General features: G+C 48.3%; 1 protein-coding gene across 3 annotated transcripts in view; it reads left to right on the top strand.

Annotated features, from left to right (window-relative positions):
- SEC13 (SEC13 homolog, nuclear pore and COPII coat complex component) overlaps window positions 1-11,805 on the top strand; it is a 38,456-nt gene continuing 26,651 nt past the window's right edge. For all 3 annotated transcript variants that reach the window (XM_006077482.4, XM_025272350.3, XM_044933839.2), the window contains exons 1-5: window positions 1-143; window positions 2,649-2,693; window positions 4,925-5,040; window positions 7,443-7,594; window positions 7,970-8,103. In XM_006077482.4, coding sequence (XP_006077544.2) covers window positions 141-143; window positions 2,649-2,693; window positions 4,925-5,040; window positions 7,443-7,594; window positions 7,970-8,103 — 450 coding nt within the window. In that variant the 5' untranslated portion in view covers window positions 1-140. The remainder of the gene's footprint in view (window positions 144-2,648; window positions 2,694-4,924; window positions 5,041-7,442; window positions 7,595-7,969; window positions 8,104-11,805) is intronic.

Raw genomic sequence — 11,805 nt, 5'->3', positions numbered from 1 at the left:
GCGAGTGGAGCTTGCTGCTGCCCGGAGGCTCCGCGTCAGGACCCGACGGGCTTCCAGCCCGACGCCGGAAGTGAGCTATTCCGAGGCGACGCCGGGTCCTGCCACGTCTGAGTCCTGAAGTCGCTGCTGCTGCTACAACCATGGTGAGTGTTGGGGTCGGGGTCGCGGCCTTCCCTGGTCCTCGCCGCGCTGAAGTTCAAGCCCCATTCTGGGGCCGTACAGTTCTCCCGCACCGCTTCGGATTTGAAGTGGGGTGGCTCTGGGGGGTGGTCAGAGGGAGGCCGCGGAACCTCTCAGAACTCTGCGGACAGCCTAGCTGCCGCGTCTCCTGCTCCTTCCTTTCCTTCTCCTCCCGCAACAATTGAAAACAAAATCCCAAACACCGTAGGAGCCGCTGTATTCTGAGCCCTTATCGGGTTCCAAGCATTGTTCCTAATCTCAGCCTGTCCATAGCCCCGTGAAGTCGATTCAGTTAAGCCAGTGTTCTTGGGGAAATGTCTGTGCCCAGGTTTTTGAGGAAAGCTGGGTGAGCCCACAAGTCAGGACGCTGGGTTTGGTCCTTGCTCTGCAGGAGACTGGGTTTTAAGTTTCTTGAGGTTTTTTCTTGGCCTCTTACTGAATGGGTACTGAGTAGAGTTGGGGTCCTTATGCCGTGACATTCAGCTTTTTTAAAAACTGAGTTTTTAACTCAGCAGTTCTGAAGAGGTGAATTATTTTGAGGGCTGTCTTTTACTACCCAGTGAAGACCAGACAACTTGAGGTGCTTGGAAGGATGAACTTTTTTTTTTTTAAGTAGCTTAAAAAAAAAAAAAAAAAACACGCACTTATTCATCAGTCCTGGTTGGTGACAGAGAGTGGGTTCAAAATAAAGGCTGGTAATCTGCAGGGTCCTCTGATGAACTAGTATGAAACTACCAGGAAGTTTTCTTCCTGTGTACTTAGCATTGGGCCATTAACTTAGGCAATTGGATGTGACACCTGGATAGGCAGCCTAGTGGGGTGGAAAGCTTTGTGGGGTTGGAATTACTAATAGCAGGTGGGGGCTCTTCTCCCAGCGCCACCTTTGACTAGCCCTGGAGCAGATGTTTTCCCTTCTCTGGGCTTCATATCCTCAATCAGCTCCTGTGAACTCTGCCCTTTGGCTTTCCTAGTGCACACATGAAAGCACTTTATAGCCCAGGCAGCTTGCTGCAGGTATGCTTCTCTTTCTCTTCCTTTCTTGCCTTTGCGGATCGTGGGGGCCTGCTTTGCCGGGCGTCTAGGCTTTGATGAGAGAATTTGTGTTTGCTTGATGCGCCTCTTTTGCACTGCTTTGCAACCGTCCTCTGCCGGCGTCCTCCTTTCTGAAAAGTTGGGTCAGGTTTTAAACCTGCAGGACTCGTGTTGGGAAAAGAAATGGGGGGAGATGGTAAGAAGAGTATCGTTTCCAGTCTGAAACCTCCTTTTCATTCTCTTTTCTATCCCAAGAGTTTTGAGAGACTAGTGGTGGAACATAGTCAAATTGTCCATTTTTGTTCATTGACTTATTCATTCAGCAGATAGTCACTGAGTTCCTTCTGGTTGCAAAACACTGTGCTGGGTGATGTGAGAGGATGCAGAACTGTCGATGACACCAGCCCTGGCTCTGGGGAGCTCGCCTTCTAGTTGGAGAAGGAAGCGTCTGAAGTGTTGTAGACATTCAGTGTTGATATTCAGAGGAGTCTGGCCAGTCAGGAAATCTGGGAATCTTCAAGCCCCGGTGTTGGGGGGCGGGGTGTGGTCATAATTTGAGCTGAGCCTCAGAGAATGGATATAAAGGTGTGGTAACTGTACTCCAGCCAGCCCTGCGAACTCGGTCACCTGTGACTCTGTCACAGGTGGTGGACCAGGGAGCAGCCTCAAGAAAATCAATTGAATCAATTAATCAAAGTCTTTAGGTGAAAATCCTGTTATGCAAAAAACTGCGTGGAACATCAGAGGCTCTGTCCTTGAGGAAGGCTGCTCCATAGTCCAGCTGTAGCTCCCCTGGAGTCCCTCTTCACCCCCAAACGTAGCCAAGACCTCCCGTGCCACTATCCCCGATCTTTGCTCACGTTATTCCCTCTGCCTGGACTGTACTTTTTTTTCCCATGTGTTAGTCACTCGAGTCTTGTCCAGCTCTTTGCAACCCTATGGACTATAGGCTGCAGCTCCTCTGTCCATGGAATTGTCCAGGCTAGAATACTGGAGTGAGTTGCCATGCCCTTCTCCAGAGTATCTTCCCTGGTCCAGGGATCGAACCCGGGTCTCCCACATTGCAGGCAGATTCTTTACCATCTGAGCTACCAGGGAAGCCACCTGCCAGATTCCTCCTCATCTGAGCCTGTTTTTGTCCACCACCACCAGCCCCTCAGACTGCTATAGCACATACTAACCCCATTAAAATACTCATTCTGCCTTGTTGGAGTTCCTTCCATACAGACTTCTCTGGGGCAAGAAGTACCTCTTTTCTGTGTGTACATCTCCAGTCCCTGGCACAGTGCTTGGCGCAACGAAGGCACTTAGAGTGGATCTTTACTGAATGAATGAATGATCAGATGCTATCAAGAACTTTAAAAGTGGTGGATTTAATGAGATGATTGCATTCTAGCTACCATCAGTTCATTTACGAACAATATCTTTGGTTTTAGGTGTCAGTAATTAACACTGTGGACACTTCCCATGAAGACATGATTGTAAGTATTCCTTTAGCCCTTCCTCACATGCTGAGGATGTGGGCATCTCTGTTGATGATTTATTAATCCGGTGTGGCCTTGCAGCCTTTGCCAGTCAGGCTGTAACCGCAGGGGTATGGTCAGTCTCCAAGCAGGCCCTCTGAATTGACAGGGCTGTGACAGTCTGATCACCGGAAGTCAGGAGAAACCCAGAAACAGTTTGCAGCTCAAGGTACTGAGTCTCCTGGCCAAAAAAGTAACTGGCTCTGGGATGGGATGAAAGTGGGTGCAGAGGTTTGAAATAGTCTTCCCACCTATCTTCCTCCTGCTGTCACTTCTTAGCCCCATTGAAAAGGGGATTAAAGAAGAAAAAATAAGGACTTCTCTCGAGGTCCAGACTTATGCTTATTGGAAGCATAAGACTAGGCTTCCAATGCAGGGAGCACAGGTTTGATCCCTAGTTGGGAAGGTTCTGCCTGCTGCGTGGTGTGACCAAAAAAGAAAAGAAGGAAAGAAATAGGAAGATGACTCAATAAAAAGGCAGAGCCAGGTAGGACCACCACAGACGGCGGGCCAGACGGTGCCCTTTGAACCAGAAGCATTAACTCAGGGTGTGTCCTGAGAGGTGAACACCTGCTTAGTGTACGAGGACAGGGCTGTGGGAGAAGGTCCAGAGGTTACAGTCTCCAGCAAAGGATGCAGACTCTGCTTCATGCAGGGCACAGAGTGCAGGAAGCCTGAACAAGACCCAGGTCAGTCAGCCTACAGCATTGCGTCCCAGGCGTCCTACGCTCACGGCCTCCCTCCAGCTGTTGCCTTTGGGCTTCCAAGTGGTTGCTTGGATGTGGTCATCCTTGGAGACAGCGTGGCACCTGGGTAAGACCGTCAAATCTGAGGTCCCCAGTCAATCTGTTAACTTTAAGATGATCCGATGTGAGGTCCCTCGTCAACCTGTTAACTTTTCTGAGCCAGCCTTGATTTTCTCGTAGCTGAGATGGGAAATGCCATGGGTGTGCCCCCTCTCTGGGCGGGTTCATCTCAGGGAACAGATGAGACAGGGTAGTAATGGGGAGCATCTGCGTGCTCATGGCACATCCCACCCCCGGCTGAATACTGCTTCTTCAGTGTCTCGTTTAACCTTCATGAAGTTGAGGCCATTATCAGCTCCATTTAAAGGAAACTAAGGTTCCAGGGCATTAGGACATTTTCCTGAGGTTGCACGGCAGAGAACTTGAGATAGGATTGGAGTCTCGGTGCTGTGCCCTGCTTCCTCCCAAAGTGTGTGGCAGCCTGCAGGAGTGCTTCAGAAGCACACTTACCGAGAAGCTCTGTCTCAGCACTGCCCTGCCTGCCTTCCAAGGAGCCAAGACCTGGAGTGGCAGGGAGGCTTGACTTCCCAAGAGGGATCAGGATGTTGTCCTTGGGTAGGGAGATGAGGAAGGAATGTCTAAGCAGACAGAATAATTGCTTCCCTTTGAAAGGATGTAATTGCTCTTGATGACCACAGCGTGACAGCTGATAGTTCCTGAAACCCCAAAGGTACAATGAGGAAGACATGTTATCCGTTGGAATAGCAGGGCCAGCAAACGGGAGGGCCAGTAAGTTCAGCGAGGCAGCAGCAGGTGGACTCAGAGGAGCCGTCGCCCAGATGGACAAGGAGCTGTGGGTGGGACCTGGCCCTGGAGGGCAGCCTCTGTGAAGCCTGTTCATCAGTGGTGGGACCAGCAATGCTGAAGTGCTGGCTGGAGAGTTCGGGGTCCTGGGCACACTGCTGGGGCAAAGGTCAGGTAAAAACCCAGGAACAAAGGTCCACAGAGGATCCAGGGCCATGGGTGGAGGAAGGGGCCTAAATGGCCGAATGGAACCCTGTGTCCCGGCTAGACGTGCATTGTGGAGGACCTCACTGGGGCCCGCTGGTGGTCAGAGGCCTGCTTCTCTAAGTCAGCGTTAGCGCCAGGTTTTGGCACTGAGCCGAACCTCCCTGGTAGCATATGGAGCCTCAACACAGTGGGACGGGAGGAAGGAGAGAGAAGCTGCGCGAGCTTTCCTCCCACACCCCCCTGCCGATGGGGATTGGAAGGACTTTCCCCGTGCTGTGAAGGGTCTGAAAGCAGCTGGGTGTGGTTTCTCTTGTCCCTTTCAGAAGGAAGTTGCCTGTGAGAGAAGTGAGAATGTTACCAAGCTAGGTTCCTGCCAGATAGTGATGATTCTCTGAGGTTCAGTTAATCTCAGGTCCTGTCCTCCCTCTGCAGCATGACGCCCAGATGGACTACTACGGCACCCGCCTGGCAACCTGCTCGTCAGACAGGTCCGTCAAGATCTTCGACGTGCGCAACGGGGGGCAGATCCTTGTCGCCGACCTCAGGGGGTAAGCACCCCCGACCCTGGACAAAGCCGCAGATGTGGCAGGAAGGGCTGAGAGCCCAGATCAGCACAGCCCCTGGTGTGGCTGGCAGAGAGGATTCCTGGTCCCGGCCACCCGACTGCCTCAGCATGCGTCCTGGGCTAATGGGCCAGGAGCCAATCCCACCTCTGCCGCCCAGATGCCCACAGACAGCCCTGGGGTGAGAGTCAGGTTACCCCTCAGTCTTCACCTGCTCACCCCCGACCCAGGCCGGGGCAGCGTCTGCCCAGGCAGTGCCTGCTCACAGGTCTTCAGTGGCTACTGCTGTGTTCAAAAGTGGGAAACGACCTTTTCTTTTCCTTTTTGAACACGTTCAGCACACGTGATCTAAAGTGACTCAGAATATAATAGTAATTATGTGGATCCCACCGTTCGGCCTGTTTGCCCCGGCAGGTACTCAGTGAGTATTTACAAATGTTTGGTTTACCCTTCTCCCTGTGGAGATTCTTGAGATCCTGGTTTTCTTTTTTGTGGCCACACTCTGTTTTTCCGTCTCAGTTCACTACCTCAGATGGATAGTGTTCTTAATCCAGGTTCCATGAATCTCCAAGGGTTCTGTGGGTAGAATTCAGGGGATGGTGAACTCAGAAAGGGGAAAGGGGAAAAGTCACATCTTTATTCTCAGTGATTCTGATGTGCAGCGTTTGCTTCAGTTATGGCTATAGGCCAGGTATCACAGTAGTATTCATGGTACCTGTCACTTTTTTTTTTTTTTTTTTTAAATATTTATTTGTCTTCACTGGGTCTTGGTTGCGCCACTTGAGATCTTCTGTTTTGTTTAGACATGCAGATCTTTAGTTGTGGCATGTGGAATCTAGTTGCCTGACCAGGGATTGAACCCAGGCCCCCTGCAGTGGCAGCTCGGAGTCTTGGCCACTAGACCACCAGGAGAGTCCCCAGTACCTGTCACTTTGTTACCAGAAGAAGTCACAGATATTTTTTATATCACATTACAGTTGTAGCTTTCTCAAAATAGCACTTGTGCTCATCGCTCCTGTGAAATTAGAATAGGTATTAGACTTGCCACTGGAGTTTGTTACTTAATGTATTAACAAGAAGCACATATATCACTAATAACATAAATTGTTCTTTAACCTTTTGATGACGATTTCAGTATAAATGGATTTCGTGTATAAGCCTCACTCTATGTATTTTATTCATTATCCTGAGAAGGGACCTTAGCCTTCACCAGACTACACAGGAGATGTTAAGAATCCCTGACAAGTGGGTACTCACTGCATGTCTGTGAATGGATTAAAGAAAACACAGCTAAGTCAGGAGCCGTTTAGGAAGACAGGCCTAGAAATTCCCCTCCTCGTGGGTGTCAGGAGTCGCGTGCCTGAGGAGCCCAGTGCCACCTTTCCTGCCCCGCGGCCGCTGGCTGAGAGCTCACAGGGCGAGGCCTGGCTGCCAGTACTGGTTTGGACGCACTGTCCACTGTCACGTGGTCCTTTCTGCTCAAAGAACGTAAAAGACTGGAGGGTAAATTTGTGCCCCATCCTTTGCTCCCTCAGGTAACACTATGCTAGCTGTAGGACGATGAGTCTCCAGGAGTTTCGTTAGCAGCAGCTTTGTGGAGACTGTGCCTAGACCATTGTCCCAGCTAAGGGAGGTGGACTCTTGAGTGTCCGCAGCCCCGGGTGAATGGATGAGCAGGGAGCAGCCCACAGGCGTCGAACTTGTGTTTTTTCCTTTTTTTGTACCAAGCACTGTTTCAGACTCTTAAATGAGTTATCACAGACATTTCCCTCATGACCACCGTGTGAAAGAAGTCACGCTGACATCTCTCTCAAGAGACCAAGCCAAAGAGGATAACAGCCCTGACCTGAAGTCAGGCAGCTAGTGAGTGGGGAATGGGTGTGAAAGAGCCCGTCCCATCCGTTCTGTGCTGCCCACCTCTTGTGTGCTGGCTGACCTCTCTTCTGAGTGACAGACCCAGTACAGAGCCTGGCACAGGGCACATGCTCAGACAGTAGTGACCAGGTGAGCACACAGAGATGGGAAGGGAAGAGAGAGACCTGCCTTTTGAAAAAGTTAAGAGTAGTGGAAAGTACCAAGATGAAACATTTACTGCCTGCTCAAGAGCACAGCCTCCTCAAGGGCTCTGCTGGCTCAGGAGAGAGGGGTGGACTTGCTTTCAGCCTCGGGGTCCTCACTGTCCAGTGAAAGTCCCTTTTGGAGTGACATTATTCAGCTCTATCCCTTTTGAAATTCTTCAGCAGTTCTCTCCTGAGAAGCCATTTACTTCTGTCCAAAGTAGTAGCTGGCAGAGTGCCCTGCGTTCCTTTTGCCCATTTGAACAGCCGGCAGAGTGCCCTGCCTTCTTTTTGCCCATCTGAACAGCCTCTGGCCCTCTCGCCTTGCAGCCATGAGGGTCCCGTGTGGCAGGTGGCCTGGGCCCACCCCATGTATGGCAATATTCTCGCGTCCTGCTCCTACGACCGGAAAGTCATCATCTGGAAAGAGGAGAATGGCACCTGGGAGAAGACCCACGAGCACACAGGACACGACTCCTCAGGTACAGCGCGGGGAGCGGGCGGGGCAGGGGCCGCTGCGGGAGGGTCTGTCCACAGCGGAGGCGAGGTCCTAAGACCTAAAGCCAACACAAAGCACAATAAGGAAAGCAAAGACAAGATAGTGAGCTTGGTTGGTTGGTTTTTTCTTTAAGGTTTATTCATTTTAAGTACTGGTCTTTGTTCTGAGACTATAAGATAGGCTTTAGCTTATGATGATGATATTAGCAGGTGATGGGTTTTTTAAATCTCGACTGACAAAATTACAACTTTCCCCATGGTGATCCCTATGATTTTTCTTTTTTTTTTTTTAGAAATTTAGTTAAACAGTAAGTCTTGGACATGAAAGTCTGCTCACTGTGCCTCCTTCCTCCCTGCAGTAAACTCCGTATGCTGGGCTCCCCACGACTACGGCCTCATCCTGGCCTGCGGCAGCTCAGACGGGGCCATCTCCCTGCTGACCTACACCGGGCTGGGCCAGTGGGAAGTAAAGAAGATCAACAATGCTCACACCGTAAGTTCACACCCTGCCTGCGGGTAGGGGCCGCTCTGCGGCCTCGCCAGGTGTCTGCTGTTCACTCCTTAGAGAAGGGCAGGAGCAGTGTCCGTGCTGTGCAGTGGGCCACAGGAGGGCTGCTGAGCAGACACTGTTGGGAGAGCAGGTCTGAGGCTCTTTGTGCCAAAGCCAGACAGAGGCTACATCCAGGGAGGCCAGGCTGCACCTGCCTCATTCAGCCCAGGGCAGTGCTGGCACTGGTTCCTTCAAGTCAGGGAGGGCCAGGGCACTGGCAGGGTGGCAGCAGTAGCCTGCCCACCTGCCCCCCTTGCTGTGCACACCACACAGTGACCATTGGGACCCCTGGAACTGATTGGTGTTACAAAAAGCATCATAGGAAGTAGTTCTCTGCTTCCTGTGTAAGGTTGAAACAGTCACGGAAGCACTGAACAGGGGTGGGAGGGCTCACATTTCTTGAGCCTCTAGTGTATGTCATGTAATCCTCACAGATGTTTGTGAATCAAAAAACTAACAAATGTACAGATGCCTGAGGTCACCAGTCCTGTTCTCATTTTGTGAATAGATAGGTGAGGCTCAGATAACTGACTTAGAGGAGGTACTGTGCTGGAGTTAGACCACTGGAATCCGTGTACCTCTTGTCTACACAGCCGTCCAGCCCTGATGGCCCCAGCGCTTCTGAAAGCTATCCAGACGAAAGTCAGCCGCCCCAAGTCTAACCCTGTACTTTCGCAGTTCTCAGATCCTGGGAATCCACAGCCTGCCCAGCCTTCAGGGCCCCAAGAGCCTGTCTGTGGCTCTTGTTACTTGGGACCCTGTGACCCACGTCTGCTGACTAACATAAAATTGAATAGCCCTAGAGGCTTCTGGAAAGATGGCAGGGAATGACATCATAGTGCTTGAGTCTATTCCACATCTCTGCATAGAAACCAACAGAGCAACTTAGGTAGCAAAACCAAAATTTTCTGAGCAGTAGTTGAGAGCAGAACTGGTAAAAAGGTATTTCCATGAACTCAAACATACAAGTGAAGAGGGATGGACCAAACACAGCACCAAGACTGCGTGGTATTGGCATGCGAGCAAGGGAGGAGGTAAGTGGTGAACGGTGCCCTCCAGTGGCACCTGCAGGGTACCCACAAAGAGCAGGAGGTGCTCACTGTTTGTAACAGTTTAAACTCATAAAATTCACCCTTTTAAAAAATAGAGTTCTATAGTTTTTACTATACTCACAAAGTTGTACAACTCTCACCACTAATACCCAGATCATTCTCATCACCCCAATAAGAAACCCCATTAGCAGTTACTCTCCACCCCACCATACCCCCAGCCCTAAGCAGCCCTAGTCTACCTTCTAACTATGAATTTGCCCACTGGACATTGCCAATGGACATTGCCTGTAAATGGAATTATGCAGTACCGTCCACAGAAGACTGACTTCTCTCACTTAGCTTGTTTTCAAGGTTTATCCAAGTTTCATCCACATCATAGCATATATCACTGCTTCGTTGCTTTTTTGTGACTGAATACTGTTCTCTTGCGTGAATATATATATACACACACGCACACACACACATTTTATTTTGCATTTATTTCATTTTTATTCATCAGTTAGCAGTCATTATGAATAACACTCTTACAAACATTTGTGTATAAGTTTGTGGTTTTAATATTTTTGGGTAACTACCTGGGTGTGGAACTGCCAAGTAAGGGAAGCTCTGTTTAATTTTTTGAAGTACTGCTAAACTGTTATCCAAATTAACTGCCCCATTTTACATTCCTGCTAGCAGTGTATGAGGGTTTCAGTTTCTCCACATCCTTGCCAACATTCCTTTTCTTTTTGATGATAGCCATCCCAGTGGGTGTAAAGTAGTACCTCCTTGCGGTTTTGATCTGCATTTCTCCAATGACTAATGATGTTAGGCATCTTTTCACATGCTTACTGGCCATTTGCATATCTTCTTTGGAGAACTGACTGGGGGAGTGGACTTGCACTGTCTCATACTAGGTGAGTGCAGGCAACCCACAATAAGAAAGACTAAAAAAGGGGCTTGGGGAAATCTGGCCCTTGTGACCCGCTGGGCTTGCTTCCATGGCAGTGCCCCTCTTGAGCAGAGGGACGCAGAGCCAGAGAGAGACGCAGAATGAAGGATGTAGACCAGAGTGGGCGAGAGGAACACAGCCTTGAAATCCCCAAAGCAAGTGTCACGTTTGTTAACACTACACAGAAACAGACTTCTGAACTTAGGGAGGCTTTCCTGAACCTCACCATAGGAAAACTTATTTCACATAAAAATACCAGAGAAGTATTTAAGTGAATCACAAACAAAATTTTCCTTTAAGAAAGAAAGAATATGTGGAATAGCACCCTTACAGACAGTGAGAGAAAGACACGCCCACAAAAATTGAACCAGTTGTCATCTATTTCAAATCAAGCTGAAAAGACTTCTTTTAAAATGACAAAAGACAAAAAATAGCATAAATGAAAATTAGAAAAATTCAGAAAAAATGAAGTGACAGGACTCAAGAAATTTAAAATTATAAATAAAGACTAAATTTAGAAGAACAAATAAACAACAGATAATGTCTTAAGATAAACAGTGTGAAAAGAAGGGGAACTCCCCCCAAGATGAAGCTATAAACAGATTTTGACAAAAAGTGAAGACAGGCCAAGATCAAATGTGAATATTAGGAGTCCAGAAGAAATCAGAACAAATACTAAAAATTGATGAAAGAAAAACTACCCTAAAATTCAAAAACTCTCTTTGAAACTACATCTTGAGAGAGTATACCTTATATTTAAGAATATCAACCCAGAATCACAAGCCAAAGACCTAAGAATAGTGAAATTACTGGCTTTTAAAACAAATCCTTCAGGCATCTAGGCAAAAGGACCATGTGATTTACAGGGGAAACAGTATCATCAGACTTCTCAACAGCAATGATCGTGCAAGAGAAAATGGAGAACGCATTTACAACACTCGAAAGAGTGTGCGAGCCAAGGATTTAACTTAGCGAAACTGACTTTCAAGTTCATACAGACTTAGCAGCTTTACTCGCCAGATATTTAGGAAATAACCCAAATGTGAATCGGCAGGTGAGTGGGCCAACAAACTGTGAGGCAGTAGAAACGTTACCTAGCAATGAAAAGAAATGACTATTGATACACGATAAATGAATTGTAAAATAACTGTGCTGAGTGGAAAAAAATCAGTCAAAAGGTGCATACTCTGATCCCATAGTATGCAAAAGCAGACTCTAGTGACAGCAGGTTGGGGGTGGGGGGCAGAGGTGGATTGTAAACTTGGAGATGATAGATGTGTCCATTCTCCTTTTTACCAATAATTTACTATTTTTTTAATCACTTTTTCTTTTTAATGGAGGTATTAACTAGTCACCAAGCTGTGCATCACATCCCCGTCAGATACTTATTTTACAACTGAAAATTTGTATCCATTCAGCCAGTCTGTCTTTTGGTTGGAGCATTTAATCTATGTATGTCTATAGTAATTATTGATATGTATGTTGTTATTGCCATTTTGCTAATTGTTGTGGGCTTGTTTTTGTAGGTCTTTCCTCTGTCGATCTCTTGGGATTTGATGACTAACTTCAGTGCTGTGTTTGGATTCCTTTTTCTTATTTATATTGTGCATCTACTGTAGATTTTCAGTTTGTGGTTACGATGAGGTTTTGATATAATAGTCT

This window comes from Bubalus bubalis, chromosome 21 (assembly GCF_019923935.1).
Source record: "Bubalus bubalis isolate 160015118507 breed Murrah chromosome 21, NDDB_SH_1, whole genome shotgun sequence".
Classification (NCBI taxonomy): Eukaryota; Metazoa; Chordata; class Mammalia; order Artiodactyla; family Bovidae; genus Bubalus; species Bubalus bubalis.
Note: the sequence above shows the minus strand (reverse complement) of the source record. Positions and strands in the feature narration are given on the sequence as shown.